We start from the raw sequence: 16,330 nt of genomic DNA on the forward strand, positions 1-16,330 counted from the left end.
GAAAAGCCTAACTGACAGATACCACTGTCTGCAAACTTGAAGTTAAAATGTTGCTAGTTTCTAGAATTTTCTTCATTCAAAAACAAACCTCCCAAACAGTAAGAAAATATGTAAATCAATCAGTGGAAACTGGTCTGGAAGACTAGACCAATAAGAAAATTAGTCAATGGTGTGTTCTCTGGCTGACACCTGTATAGTATTGCAGTAGGGGCCTCTCACACATACTGAGGAAATTGCTATAGCCTGGCTATCTACGCAACTAATACGGAGATGGTGTCACCAAGGTGAAGAATCCTCCTCCACCACCACCTCCTGCTAGAATGGTCCAGTGCTGGCTGTGATGCTGGTGTGGTCCCTTCTTAGGGCTGTTCTGTTTCTCCGATTTCCTCCTTTAACTGCTCAAGCCTCTCTGCTACTCTGTGCTTCTGTCTCTGGCAGGACTGAAAGGCATAGTGGAGGCATACATTATATCACTTGGCATCAGCATCAGTTGCTATTTTTTTGTATTTTAAGTGCATGATTTATCATCTGTTTTCCTTATCACTACAGTTACTTGATCTCATGAAGTGTTAACAAAGGTTTTGTTACTTGATAATTGCTGAATTCTTCTTGAATTTTAAATTATAATTTGGTGATTTTTTTCATTACCATTTTTCATTATGATATACACTATTTTCAGAATATAGAGACTACCAACACATTACAAGTTTTCAGGATTTTTTGGGATGATGATGATGATGATAAGCAACTTCTTAAAATTTCAGAATGCCTCTAGTTAAGGACCTAGCCTGAGTTTGAGCAGGTCTGTGTTGTCCTGTTTGTACTGCAGATTCCCTGTTCAGCCTTTGGAAAGGCATGGTGGGCACTCTGCCCTCTGATGATGGTGTTATAGATGGGGACAGCTGATAATGTTGCCCCTTTGCTTCTTTATCTCTGAGGGCATGGACCTTTTGGATGACCTGCTATATGTTATGGTAGTTCTGCAGCTGTCTCAGGAGGAGCTGTGCTGGTCATGTAAGCATCTGAGAGCAGCAGTCTTAGGAACTCTGCTAAGCTCAGACACCGTCTTTGAAACTGGCAGCCTTTACTTCTGTGCTTCTCTTTACCATGTGTAGTTCCTGATTGACTTTTCCCATTTCCTCACTCTTTTTTGCCTGGCTTAGGGAAGTGTGTGTTCTTTCTTAATGCTGACCATAGGCTAGAAATAAGCACCTTGGCTTTATCAAAAGATGATGGGGTATAGAAGCAATATAGTGTTGGTGGAATCACAGTACAGGTCAAGGGAGAGCGGTTATCAGCTTCATTTCCTTGTCCTTCTGATGACTAAGAGGCAGTTTGCCATGTATTGCAAATGACTGATGAACTTCATTGACTTCATCCTTTTTAAGCTGAGTTATGTTTTGGGTCCAGTGAGTTCATACACAAATATTTAACTAAGTTTTTTCATCTATCTAGTCAAATGTAATTTCTGTGATCTGAGAACTAATGATGTGGTTTGTATCTTATCTCTAGTACTACGTGTAGCATTTTACAAATATGGGTGTTACACAAATTTTGAATGCTGAAGTTATCACTGAACCTTAATATCTGCTGATCATGGCAGATCCTTTGTCAAATTGCTGCCAGAAATAAGGCAGAGGTTGATATTATTTTTTTCATGCCACCAAGGGAATTCCTATCTGAAAGTAGTAAGAGTTTAGTAGCTAAGATGTTGCTATTCACAGCAAAGCAGGCAAGATGATTTCCACAGGCTAGTCTGCTAACCTGCTGTCCTGGTTTTGGATGGGCAGCATTAGTTGTCTTCATAAGAGCTGGTATAGGACCATATTTTGGATTTGTGCTGGAAACAGTGTTGATAATTCAGGCATGTTTTAGTGATTGTTGAGCAGTGCTTGCACAGCCTCAAAACCTTTTCTACTTCTGCCACCTTGCCAGCAAATAAGCTGGTCTTGCACAAGAAGTTGTGAGGACACCTGATCCTAGCTGATCAAAGTGGTATTTCATACCATATGGCAACACGCTGAACTTATAAACTAGGGGGAAATAGGCTGGGGGCCACTGCTCAGAGATGGCTGGGCATCAGTTTGTTGGTCATAAGCAATTTTCTTAAATTTCCCTCACTTGTCTTTCTTGAGTTTTATTTTTATTTTTTTAAATTTCCTTTTCATCATCATCATCATTATTATTTTCATTATTATATTATTACTGTTGTTGTTGTTGTTATTATTGTTGTTATTATTATTATTATATTTCAATTATTTGAATGTTCTTGTGTCAACACACAAGTGTTCTCACTCTCACTGTTCCAATTCTCTTCCCCTCCCATCCTCCTGGGGAGTGAACAGCTGTGTGGTACTTAGTTGACAGCTGGAGTTAAACACCTCAAAGAAAATGTTTAGTGAAATGTCACATTATAACATAAGAATATAGGAACCTGAGGATGAATGTACTGGATCATGACAGTAGTCGAACCAGTACAGAATCCTGCCCACCAGTAGCTTAAAAATTAGTTCCCAAGGAACAGACTGCTTCAGTTTTCAGTGATTCCCAAGCTATTGGTGGTATCATTGTGTTTGAGTATCCTTAATGGATTTTTCTCCCATGAATTTCCCTTGCTATTTTTTGGACACATACATCTTGCAAAATGGTGTTCCACAGCCCAAGGGCATTTTGTATGGAAAGTCACCTCCTTTTGCCTGTTTAAAAATACAGAAAGGAACAAGTACTGAAAATTGTTACATTTATTTGTGTCTTGATGCCAGGGAATAGACAGTGGTTAATAGTCTGTAGCCAGCATTCTATTGTGCAAACTCTTGATCTCTCTTGATGAGGAGGAAGAAGACTCTTGAAAGACCAAAAATTATAAAAACTCCCGATAAAAATAAAGACAGTTAAGCAAAGAACTCTCCGGACAGATTTTGCTACAGGGCAGCTCTGTTTGACCCAGTGCTGGAAAATGCTGGCACCAATCTTTGAGCACCAGTTTCATAGGTCAGAGATAAACAGCAATAAACAACCTCCTTTTGCACTGATTCTATTTCAGGGTGACTTTAAAAGTAATGTCATGTCTCTTTCTTATTACACAGAGACGTCCTTCAGTGATTAAACTGATTTTTTTTTTATTCCACTAATTATTCCACTGCCTTTCTTAAGCTGCAGTAATTAGCATCTTCTGATTTCTATGCATGTCCTCTTTCCTTGTTGATTTGCTTCCCTACTGGAGCTTCACTAGTCTACATTACCATTGCTTTAGTATTATTACATAATTCACAAAAGTCAACTTTAGTAACATTCATTCTTATCTAAAGCAGGTTAATAAATAATCTCATATCTTTGCCGGAATAGGAAGGCACTATTGGCTAATTTCAACCACATGCTTTGGTATCACAGCATATAAATAAGCATGGATTTACAGGTCCAACATCAGGCTCTTCCAACACTTCTTTTCCTCAGCCCACCATGGAACTCCTGGGAGCGACTACTATTTTCTTGCTTGTCTGCATTTCATGCCTTCTCTTGGCCACACGGAGAAGCATATCGCAAAAAGGGAAGGAGCCTCCTGGTCCCTTCTCACTCCCCATTGTTGGAAACGTACTCCAGCTGAACCCGTGGAATGTGCCTGAAAGCTTGAAGAAGGTAAGGGACTGTCTCCTTCTTTTCTATGTTGTCCTCACTGTATATAAAATAAAGTTCAGTCCCTACAGTCTCAGCTTAATTCACAAGCTTAATTTGCATTGAATAAATGTTAGACTCAAACAGAGATTAAAGGTTTCCCAGATATATTTGCTTCTGAAATCTGTATATCTAATTTGATATATTACAAGTCAGTCTATGTATTTGCAATGATCATACCAATGATGAGTCCTGTGCTGAACTCACAGGATTACTGCAATTTGCAGTGGATTTGCAATCAAGGCACTGATGCAGTTGCAATATTCACTATAATCCCCCTGTGCCCAACTCTTCACGATGCTAGCAACATGGCCTAGCCCTTTTGGGGAAGAACCCTTCTTCATTTTGCTGTCTCTGCGTCCTAGCAGATATGGGATATCCTGGGAGTGGAACTAGAAAGCAAAGAAATTGAAGCAAAAAAGTTTGGAAGTGAATGGTGCTGTCCATTCCCTTCCCTGGCTGACGTCACCCATCTGGTAAAAAACCCCTGTGTGTTACAAGGTTTGGAAGGAGAGTTCAGGTGGAGTGCTTGTTCCATAGGGGATTGTGAGGGTATGGTGGCAGATACATGGAAAGAGCAGATGTCCCAGGGTTCTTAAGAGCAAAACCGTGGTGATGGCCAATGTCGCTGTGTGTATTGTCAGCTGCACACATACCCATATCAGCTCCATTCTCCATTTTGCCTTGGTGCTTGTGAATGTTGAAAATTATGAGCACCCTCAGGCATTCTGCTAAGTTTCAGAGCTAAGTGGTTCTGTTTTCCACCATAAAAAAAAAACAGGACTACATCTAGTTTGGTCTTATGAAGTGAGCATGAGAAGCATTCCAGGTCAGAATAAAGTAGCCCAAGGATCTACAATTGTAGCCAAAAGCAGATACCTGGGAAGAAGTACATGATTAGTGCAAGGATGCAGTGACTCTCTGGTGATATACTTGCTCAATTTACAGGGCTCTGTGGCCCAGAAGATTTGAGAGATAGCTTTGCGGTTTGTGCTCAAAAACCCTTTAGGCATTTGCTTTCGTATGTGTATATTAATTTGGTTTTGAGCTCATGTAAACTGTTATCCCCTATGCCCTGCAGAGAGGTCTTCCAGAATGTTTTGCCAGCCCTATGAAGGGCAATTTTTTTTATTGGATTTGGACTTGATACCTCACTTTCATTCATATACCCTATTTCTTTTACAATTCCCTCTTCCCTTGTCTTTAATTCATAGTTGAAAATCTCTGCACTGCTGTTACTCAGTGTCATGTCTCAGCAATGCTGGGACAATGGGACATCACCTCTTGATCCCCTTTGCTACAAAATTCTTTTCACATGATTAATGTTCAGACTTGTTCTTTGTGTTCCTCTTTCCTACAGCTCAGTGAGAAGTATGGTCCTGTCTTCACAGTACATTTAGGCCCACAAAAGGTTGTGGTACTGTATGGCTATGATGTTGTGAAAGAAGCTCTGATTGACCAAGGAGATGACTTCAGTGGAAGAGCCATTCTACCACTGATTGAAAAACTCTTCCAAGGCACAGGTATGTCCTTCATAATATTAGCATAAAAAAATGCATGTTTTCAGTGCTTCAGGAACACAGCTGAGAGGGCAGTGGAGGAGGGGGTAGTGGATTTCATTTACTACTTTCCTGCAGGCAAATTCGTAATTAAAAGCCTAACTCATGACAGACCCTTGAGTAAACTGGTCCCCTGAAAACAGTTTAAGGTCCCAGGCAAGCTTCACTGAGTGCCCTTCTATTTTCAGCATGCCTCAAATTCTGGCTAAAATGTTCTTCATTAAATGTGCCTCTAAGACCTTACATTCATTCATCCATTTCTGAAAATACTCTAAATTAATACACAGCTAAGGAACCAGCAAAAGGAAAGTCTGCAGCACAATAAAGATGAGATAATAAAGGCTGACCCAGTAAGAACCACATTAAAGATCAGGCTGTGAGATTATTCACCAGGTCAGTCCCCAGTATGGTATTTATCTGGGTAAATAGTACATATTTCATGGTATTATATGTAGTGCAGTTCCAACACTATTGTCAATAGCTCTGTGAAGAGGTGTAGCAGAACATTTGAGTAGTTATGTCAGTGCAAAGGCCAAGTGCTTGTGGCCAAGACCGATTCAGTACCAGAGTTACCTCCTTAGTTATATCCTAAGATAGTTTTTCTTATTCTGGGGATAAAGTCAGTTGTATTAAAAGTGCTGTGGGATCAAATTTGCCACGTCCAGAATTTCACAGAAGTAACACTTTTGGGCATGTAGCAATTGCAGTGTAACTCCACAGAGAGGCGTCTTTTCATGTTGAATAGCTCATGTTGTGTAGCTCCCATTCAGGGAAAAAAAATCTGTTTCCTCATGAAGGTCTATTTTCCTCCCTGTTTCAGGCGTTGTGACTAGCAACGGTGAGACCTGGAGGCAGCTCCGACGATTTACACTCACCACCCTGCGGGATTTTGGGATGGGGAAAAAGGGCATTGAGGAGCGAATCCAGGAGGAAGCTCATTTTCTGGTGGAGAGGCTCAAGAATACACATGGTAGGATAAGGACTTTGTGCCTTCTGGGACGCTGTGCATATCTGCAATGAGACAATGAGGAGTATAGGGCTGCTTCACAAACTCTGTGACCCAAGTACTGGGCATATTGTTGCTGTTTCTGCTCCCTGCTTCAATAGCCAAAGTTACCACTACGGACAGCGGGTCAGCCAAAGGCACTGTGACACTGGGGAGGGTAAAGGTAGGAGACAGGGTTATAAAGTATCCTTTAACCTGTTCTGCTTGAGGAACAAGATAGGAAGTGGCATAATCAACAGCTCTGTCACAAAACCAAGGGTTTGACGGAATTCAGCCATGGAGACAGGGCTGGACACTGCCAGGTAGCCAAGCAACATGCACTTGTCTCCTGCAGCTCCATGTAAACAGATCTTGAAGAAGTGGGTGACCAGAGAACTCATTTACAGATATTTGGGGTTGGGTCCAGTCCATCTGAACACTAGACTTACCTCCCATTACTGGTGGGGCTGTCCAATGGGAACAGGGGCTATAAGCTGCTTTTGAGGGCAGGGTATAAGGTAACCCCCTTGGTTTCCACCTATAAATGTGTTTTCTGGTAGGATACAGGTCAATGTTACTTCTAAGTACTTCCTCTGAGAGTGACACAGTACCAGCCTGGACCCCAGGCTTCCATACCACATTCCACTGAGCAAGCCCTCAATGTGTGCTAATTCTGCAAAGGGGAAAAAGCAGATGGATCTAACAGAATGATGAAGAATCACAGTTTTCATGAGCCACTAATTCAGTTTGGCTTCATAGATAAATATTCCTGTTATAAATAGAGAAAACACTCTCAGCTGCATTGCTTTTATCCTTTGACTTAAACACTAATATTTATTTCTTATGCCCTTATATACTTTATAAGTATTCCTTATGCCCTTGTGCAAACCTCCAACTCCAGCTCACCTTGTTACAGCATCTTTTACTGTGTACTAAAGGGTTTTGCAAACAAGATATATACAACTGAAAAGGATAAAGCCATTTTTACCTTAGTGCAAAAAACCCAAATAGCTATGACTAGTACCTTCTAAGTTCAGCATTAACATACCACCTCTAATGAGACATATGCTGTGTCTTCAATGGCCAGGGAGTCACCAGACAGAGAAGGGTTGGTGCCATTGCTGCTTGGAATAGGCTGATGCTCAGTGCTGTCGAGTGGACATTTTCTGACTCCTTGATTTTCCTTCAGGATTTTATAACTTTTCATGTTGTTTCTCTTCCTGAAACCTTGAGATGCAACCTATCACTGTCTGTAATTATACCTTTCCTTTTTTTCTTGGATCTAATCTTGCTTTTTTCTTATGCTGTAGTTTTCTTCTTAAAATGTAATGCTGTTGTGCTATCAAAATTAGACTTTGATCACAGGCATTTGAACCCCTGGCAGAGGGTTATACAATGGAATTTGTGCTAATGGGGTTCATAAACAGAATGCAATAACCTAAAGACATGGTTCAGGAAAGTCCTCATGGTTTCACTGTGATTTTGTGGGAATCCTTAGGCCATTTCTAATAAATAGTCTAGAAGGCAGACAGGCATGTGCCAGCTGAAGAGAACTAAGGCATTCAGACAAGTGTTCTGCGGAGAACAGAGCAAAAGAGATACTTAAACCATTCTAACCATTGCTTAAACCATTAAGAGATAGTTAAACCATTCTGTGAAATTAGTTCATTTCAAGAAGAGAAGAATAAATTAGATAAGCCATTCACCACCTTTTCAAAGGACTGCAAAACTCTGGATCCCAACATGTGAAACTACCTCTTGTAGTTTGAGTGTCAGAGAAGGGGATGATCCCTGAAACACTGAAAACAAGATAACATTTCTTTTGTTTGTTGTGGCAGAGCGTCCCTTCAACCCTGGCAACTTCCTAGTCCATGCTGTTTCCAACATCATCTGCTCCGTTGTCTTTGGGGATCGGTTTGACTATGAGGACAAGAAATTTCTAACTTTAATCGATTTGCTGGATGAAAACAACAGGCTCCAGACTGCTATACAAGCACAGGTGTGTATGGTTATATTTAACACTGTCTCGGTTTGACCTGGCTGCCTTGCCAAGCCCAAGCTGCCTCTCCCCTCTTCCCACCCGCTCCTCCAAGCAAGGGAAATAAAAAAGTGAAAGAAAACGGAAAACCTGTAAGAAACTGAATTAAATCAGAATATATATATTTCAGATATCTACAATTATATATATACAATCTGCACACACAATAAGAAAAAGGGAAAAGGGAGGGGGAACAGGGACAACAGAGAAACAAAACAGAAACAGGACAAGGACAATCAAAACCCCCAACAAACTGGCAAAATACAATCTCACCAAAATTCCCTCAAGGGAAAAACCAGCCTCTCCCTGATCTCCTGTGCGGCAGACGATGGCAACCACTGCAACAGGGTCCCGGGCTCTGAGAAGTGAGACTTATGCCTGGGCTGACTGCTCCCAAGCCTCGCCAGGAGAAGAGGAAGAGAGAGAAACTTCCTATCTCTCTCTTATGAGTACTCCCTTGTTACATGACAAAACAGTGTGGAATACCTGGCAAGTGGGCATTTCCCTAGTTACAGCTAGTTACTAAGGAAGGATTGGATCAAAACTATCACAAACACATTTATTATTATAATATTTTAGTAATGAGCATTTACTCATGTTACTGGTTTGTAATTAGAGGGGATTTTCCTTAAATTGGAAAAAAATGAAAGTGAAAAAGGCAGTGAAGTAACCAATTCTTGCTGTTTTTTCTTTATCTTACATAATTGCCATTGCATGTCCCAAGGATATAAATGCAAACGGTGCTCAAGTGCAGTCTATCCTTCAATGTAGTGAAAACAGAGAGTAAATGGCGTTAAAATCCTGAGTAGTAAGACCTACCATTCCAAAACAGTTTAATTGCCCCATTTTCATCGTTACAATTAGGGGAATGTTTTCTTGTATCTGCATTAATCACAACATGCTTTTTTTTATAATTTTATTTTTACAGTTATATAATTTCTTCCCAACTGTCATGGAGTTAATACCTGGACCTCATAAACAACTGATAAAAAATATTGAAAAAGTTGATCAATTTGCAACAGAAATCGTAATGGACCACCAGAAAACTCTGGATCCCAGTTGTCCTCGAGATTTTATTGATGCTTTTCTTAACAAAATGGAACAGGTATTGTAAGAGTAGAGCTTTATCAAATTATAAGGAAATCACTGCTTAAATCACATCTTTTCACTTGTGATGGGGCATTGGGCTTTTGCAAATACAGAGGGGAACTTGCTCTTCTTGGCACATCGACTTCATTCTATCCTCTCCATTTCCTTATCAAGGATTTTTAAACACAGAATCAACAGCACCAGCCAAAGTTAGGAAAGCTGAAGATCAACTTGTTTAATGCAATTCAATGCTACTCTTATATTAAAAAAGGTTCATAATATTACTCAGTAAATGTGCCATAAATTCTGGCCTACAGAGTGTAATATTTTTGCAAGGACATTAGATGTGTTTATACACATGTTTATTTTTATGTTTTATTTTCATTATTATGTTAATTATGGGTCCAGGACTTTTCCTTTTAAAGAAGCTTCTTGGGTTTGTCATTCAACACTTTCTGCTAAATCTTCCTGCAGGAGAAAGGGAATGCTGATTCAAAATTCACCGTTGAGACCTTGACCAGAACCACACTTGACTTGTTCCTTGCAGGAACAGGGACCACCAGCCTCACACTGAGATTTGGAATTCTGATTCTCCATAAATATCCAGAGATAGTAGGTAATAGAAAAGGAAATCAATAATTTTAAAATTTTAGTTGGTTGGGGGATCAGTTTGGACAAGTTCTGTCACCACTACATGTGGCAATGGTTCCCTGAATAAGGAAATGTGGCAAACAGATGGGCAGCTTGTCCACTCAACACTTACTTATTTCCTAACAGCGAAAATGCAAAAGGAGATCGATTCCGTGATTGGCCGAGACCGAAGCCCCCGCATGGCAGATCGGAGCAAGATGCCCTACACTGATGCTGTGATCCATGAAATCCAGAGATACATTGACTTCCTTCCACTTAATGTCCCCCATGCTGTGATCAGAGACACCAAGTTCAGAGATTATTTTATCCCTAAGGTCTGTTCCACTGTGTCTGAGAAAGGTCATAATCCCTTGAAAAACAATTATGTGTTTGTATTTTATTTAATTTTCAAAGGCACTTAAATGTGATATTGAATTAGAAGAATTTTGTTTGAAAGGGGATTCTGGAAATTATTGAGTCCAAGCCCTTGTCTTAAAATAACAAAAAAGAAAAGACTTTTCATCATCTGTGTGAAGAGGGCTGTAGAGTTTTCTGGGTTTTCCACATAAATGTTAGCTGTATTCTATTTGGAAGCAATATTAAATACTCTAAACGGACTCACCACTAAAATTCATTACAAAAACATCTTTGCCATACCACCGGCATACATTTTCACTCATAAATGCTCATTTTAAACTATTTAAACTTTGACTACCCTTCTATTTAGCTCTGGGAACTTCTTAATGCCTTTTTTGCTTTAGCAAATGTCTATTGTACTTCTCTTTTTTGTCAATTCAGGGCACTACGATATTCCCTATGCTGACTTCCGTCCTACATGATGCCAAAGAATTTCCAAATCCAGAAAAATTTGACCCAGGACATTTCCTGAATGCAAATGGTACCTTTAAAAAGAGTGACCACTTCATGCCATTTTCTGCAGGTAAGACCTCTTCCTACTTCAGATCCTAGATTATCCTTTCCTAGAAACTCTTGGAAGATTTCAGTGGCTCCATTGCCATGGTTTGTACAGTGATGTCTGGTGACATCTGCTAAAGTCACTTCTGGGCAGCTCTAACCCTTGCACTAGAGTTTCGGTGGACTTGCTTTTTTTACCAACCACAAAAGCTCCTTCAATACCTTCTACAAGAAGAGGTGTATAAAGTGGAACTCAGCCATGCAACTTCTCTCTCCCAACTTACCATCAAACAGTAGCAGAACATGAGAAACCAGAGCCTTCAAACCACCTTTCCTCACTGAGCCTTCTAGACAATGTCATTAGTTCTGAGTTTAATTCATTTGCTTCACCAAAATACTGCAGTGCTGCCTGTGCGTTCTCAGATGTCTGAACTGTCATGGAACAGTAGTTAAACTCAGGTATCAACGAAAATACTCCACTGTCACCTCACTTTTTATTACTTTTTTTTCTTGCAGGAAAACGTATCTGTGCAGGAGAAGGTATGGCCCGGATGGAGATATTCATATTCTTAACATCCATCCTGCAGAATTTTACTTTGAAGCCTGTTGTGGATCCCAAGGACATTGACATTACTCCACTAATCAGCAGTCTGGCAAACATGCCCCGACCCTATGAGGTCTCTTTTGTTCCACGTTAGCCAAGTGAAAACAGTTGCCAGCTCTCAAACTCATGAAAGCTCTGGTTGAACAGCAGTCATTTCCCAATCTGTTCAGACTGAAACACTCATATAATTTCCTAGATATTTTATGGAGACATAAGTGCTTAGAAAAGAAAATTGTATGGTGCTGTTATAATCACCACAGCCAGCTCTAAATAGAGTAGGCAGTTGCATAGGGAAGAACACTGTTTTCTATGCAAAATTAAACAGGTTCTCCTCTGTCCCTACCTCGCCCAGCTCTGTTTCCTGTCTGGCTCCTGACATGCCAGGGTGTGTGGATCAGTTGTATGAGAGCCCTGCTGCTGTTGTTACTATCACTTGATCCCCTTGGCACAGCAGAACAGATGCTTGTACTCCAGGGTTTCCACAGACTCGGCTTGAGGTGCCTCTCTCCTTTCAGTTTGTTTGTAAGCTATTTGTAAATGTAAGCATAAAACAGTGAGGGTTTTTTATGTTAGATGATGATCATCTACCATATTCTTGTCCCAATACATACTGTCTGCTGTGGTGGGATGGAGTTAATCTATGCCTAGGCAGATGGGTCCATCTTCTGTAAAGATTATAATGAACGTTTGTGTAATTACAATTTATATTGCAAAATAAAAAATTGTACACTGAATTGTTTTCCTGAGATCCCAGAAGAACATCTTTTACTGAAAAACCTGCATCCACAAAGCTTACATTGCCAAATGTCTTTCAAGTCTTGTACATTGTTGAAATATGATTGTTTCATTTTACTCCACTCATGTATATGAAATGTCCTATGGCTTGACGAATGAGCTGGCTAATGACCTATGCACTTCCATTCCCAATGTGGGACAAAGCTGCACTGACTCTTTGGGACTTACCAGAATCCCAGCTTTGGTTACAGAGCTGTCCACGGTGGCAAAAAAAGACAAATTAAATAATACCAAGATGCCCCCAGTGCCATTTCCTAGATAAAGAGCTTCCATTTTCCCATTATTTTATGAAGTAAGTAAAGATCACTACGGCAATGTTACAATCAGGCAAAAATAAATATAAATAGAGTTTACATGAATTGCCAATCATACATGTAGAGATCTAGGACTGACATTTCCTGTCTTGATCACATTCCCTGCAATGTATAATATATAGTGATTACAGTGAAGACAGTTGAATCTATGCTATGTGTGAAAAGACAGCAACTGTAATACTTTAGTGATATTAAGAGGCCAAATTTCTTTCCTTTGAAAGTATTAATAAGCTAGATATACCATGACTTGGTAGCATAGCATTGCAAATGCAAAAGCCACAAATGTCACAGAATCATAGAAATAAGATGAGGGGCTCTTAGAAGGGTTTTCACAATTGCTTTTGCCTTTTAAAGCTCCAACTCGTCCTCACTTGGCTTCTCTCTCTCCCTGAAGACTCTCAGTCCAAGGAAGACAACTTTCCCATTCTCTGCAGTATGTGGCCCTCATAATAGTATCCCACCAACATGAACACTTCAGTTACTAATTTTTCAGATCAAGTTGATCACAGAACTGGTGTCCAAGGACAGATGATGCACTTTACTTCCTGGCATCTAACTTCTGTTCCAGCCAGCTCCCTGCTCAGCTTCCTGATGTGTTTCATTTGCAACTGTCTGAAATACTATTGGAAAAACACAATAAAAAACCCCAAACCCTTCAAGACCTTCCTGTCCTATGCTTGCACACTACAAGAATTAACAAGCTCTGAGGGCCATATAGGCTAATCTAAGCATTCTTCAAAGGCTCTCTGTGGCCTCTTTTATAGGAAACAGCTTATGATAACCAGAGTAAAATGACTGCACATGCTGGAGGTTAGAAGCATGAGTAACCACTATGTGCATTTAAGCTCTAGCAAGGGTTTAGGTTGCACAGTCTAGAGAACATTAGTTGTAAGAAACTTCAGAAGAAAAAAATAAAGTGGTTTCCTGCCATAATTCCCAGATTAAATGCTTTTTAGGATCTTTGAAAGCAATCTCTACCTTTAAATTTGAACAGCTACTCACACTTCTCTCATTGGTTCTCATTTTAATTTTATATTATTTTTCAAATTGCAAACAGTTCATACTGGTTTATTACCTGGATTTCCTATACCATGTCTATATTTTATTGCTCTCTTTAACTATTCTCTGTAAAGTGCCTTTAGGTAAAATTCTTTCTTGCTATCATATCAGAGAGATGTCTGGTTTCTTTATAGCAGTTTGGCTGAACTTCATTTCTAGTTAAAGTTTTCAGAAGTAAGGGAGAGAGAGAGCAAGCCTGCAGTGAAAGCAGTCCTGGCTATCTTAGGACATACCTGTCCCCACTAGGATGCCACACCCAGTTGTGTGAGGATGCCTCCAGAGCCCTCTGCTCTCCAGGTCATAAGCCAGATCTTACAAGGTGCAACAGCTAAAAGCTACTACAGCAAGAGACTAGGACAATTTAATGGAGTGAGTCAAAGGTCTTTCCAGATTCTGCCAGGCTTTGCTCCTCTAACACATGAAACATCAAATCTACCCCCACTACATCCTACTCAAGCAACACCTCTGCCTAGGGACTATCTCAGGAAAAAAGTGCCTGTTCCCCTGAAGAACTTTTGGAAGAATGGCATAAGTTCTTTTCCACCAAACTCTACACATCTGTCAGTCAATTTCTTTCACAATGTCCATACAACAACCAACACATTGTACTGGGCCCAAACATACTGTGAATGTAGTTTTTAACTGAGCTGCAATTTATCAAAAAGGAACACAGTTTTTGAGTTACATCCACTTGCCTCAGGCAAGCTATTCTTCAGCTGCAGTATGTTTCTATGAAGGACAAAGAAAAAGGCCCAGGAGGCAACTTCCCTGTTTCAGACATCTTGTTCCATACTGAACAGACAAGGAGGGAGGCAATGCACACCTGCACTGATGCTCTCAGGGATTCCACTGCAACTTGGAACAGGGACATGGGATCAGGGGGCTGAAGCTGCATCCTGGAATGTTCACTTTATGAAGGCTACAGTACAAAGGTAACGAATAGCTGCTCTTGTTCACTCTAGCCTAAACTTAATGGTTAGGGGAAAAAAAATCACTTATTGCAAATAAACTGCTTTAAATCTTTGTGTCCTTTCTTTAGGGTCAACCTCCTTCTACTGCAATATCAGAAACCAGGGACAAACATTAATCATTAGCAGATCTTGCATTAACAAACCCTGTCATGCTTTCAAAGCAGGATTGTCTTCTGTTTATTACTGTTGCTTATATTTGCCCTCTGACAGATTATCACAATGGAAATACCACAATGTATCTATCTTCAGGCAATTATATCCACTTGTGATTATCATCCCATTGGATATCTTTTAGCATTTTTATTGAAGACAGAATTTCAGATTAAAAAGTATACTCAATTTTAAAAGTAATGTTTTTCAGCTGTTGGACAAGTAGTTTCCAATAAAGACTTAAGATCTGATTCTGAAGACTATGGACACCTTCACAAAGTACTGCTCTGAAAGTTCAATGACTTCAGAATAACCTGTTAGAGCAGTGGGGCAGAACTGTCTTGAGATGTCAGGAGACAACAATTCTCCCCTGGAGCTGAATTCTGGTGCTTCTGCTAAAAGAGCTGTATTTGCCAGGCTGATATTCACCCCCTGGCTTGCAGCTGCAGTCCAAGTCCTCAAGAACTGCTTCAGCTCTGAAGCAGTTGTATAGACTACTTTGATGAGATATCCTGCCCCTTGATTGTCATCTGTCAGTCCTCTCTTTTCCCTGTTTTCTTCCTGCTTTTCCCTTCAAGCACCTGCTTTTTATTCTATTTTTCCACCAAACATCCTACAGAAAACTGAGGTATTTCATGTCCCCCTGTACCTCCTCTGGAACATCTCAGGGACTCCAGGTGAAACATCTGATCAGTAACCAAGTTGTGCCTGTGCTTTTGAATTATACATTTTGCCAGTACAATGCTGTTCTCACACACATAGATATGTATCTTATGTGGTGCTACTCTTCAAGGACCTGCCATCCTTGCTATGACTTGGATTCTACCAGTGGCACAGAGGGCCTTTAGGCAGGGAGGGGAGAGAGACAGAACTGGAAATACTGTGAGCTCTTAGCCTAATGGGGGGGTGCCACTGTCATGCAGTTCTGCAACCAGCTTGGAAGCTGGTCTCCAAAATTTCCTCTTAATAAAGTCACTTGTGGGACAAGCTTCCCTCCACATCTTTGCTTCCCAGACATGGGATACTCAAGAGTTTGAGAAGGAACTTACTATTTCTTACCTCTCTTACCTGAAAACACTTAGTGCTTTGTGACAATGTATGGCTAGATGGATTTCCACCTTCAGAGTCCCTGGAGTTTTAAGATCACATCGGGTTTTGTATGCGCAGAAAAACCACCTTTTCAAAGAAACAGGATTCGGGCCCTGTGGACACAGCGCCCCCTCCTGTCCCCCCGCAGTCCTGCCAAGGGAACGCCGTCAGGAACGAAACGTGCTTCTATTTCAAACCCAGGATACTTAAAGTGATGGTAAAGGCTCTCGAAGGTCATCCGGCTCACCGTTTTAAAACAGCAGTAAGAAAAAACGTCCATCCTGACCAATTACAGTGGTTGTACACTGCTCAACAGCATGAGGATCTTTACCACATTATTCTAACATTATTCTCCCTATTTCTGATGTATCAGCACTTGTACTATTGTCAACCACAACTCACTCAAAAGTCAACTTGAAGTACTTATGGTCCACAGGTATGGAAAAAAACCCTTGAAGGA

At 40.4% G+C, this 16,330-nt stretch overlaps 1 protein-coding gene across 1 annotated transcript; it reads left to right on the forward strand.

The window, feature by feature from the left end:
• Positions 1 to 3,410: 3,410 nt before the first annotated feature.
• LOC139675467 (cytochrome P450 2H1-like) lies at positions 3,411 to 12,238 on the forward strand. Its single transcript, XM_071563108.1, has 9 exons — positions 3,411 to 3,636; positions 5,033 to 5,195; positions 6,052 to 6,201; positions 8,055 to 8,215; positions 9,183 to 9,359; positions 9,818 to 9,959; positions 10,121 to 10,308; positions 10,772 to 10,913; positions 11,405 to 12,238. Exons 1-9 carry the CDS (start codon positions 3,460 to 3,462, stop codon positions 11,584 to 11,586), a joined length of 1,482 nt encoding a protein of 493 aa, XP_071419209.1. The 5' UTR covers positions 3,411 to 3,459; the 3' UTR covers positions 11,587 to 12,238.
• Positions 12,239 to 16,330: the final 4,092 nt, after the last annotated feature.

This window comes from Pithys albifrons, chromosome 9 (genome assembly GCF_047495875.1).
Source record: "Pithys albifrons albifrons isolate INPA30051 chromosome 9, PitAlb_v1, whole genome shotgun sequence".
NCBI lineage: Eukaryota > Metazoa > Chordata > Aves > Passeriformes > Thamnophilidae > Pithys > Pithys albifrons.

Coding starts and splice junctions, on each gene's coding strand:
- LOC139675467 (XM_071563108.1), top strand. CDS start 3,460: ATGGAACTCCTGGGAGCGACTACTATTTTCTTGCTTGTCTGCATTTCA. Junction 3,637..5,032: donor TGCCTGAAAGCTTGAAGAAG/GTAAGGGACTGT, acceptor TCTTTCCTACAG/CTCAGTGAGAAGTATGGTCC. Junction 10,309..10,771: donor GAGATTATTTTATCCCTAAG/GTCTGTTCCACT, acceptor TTGTCAATTCAG/GGCACTACGATATTCCCTAT.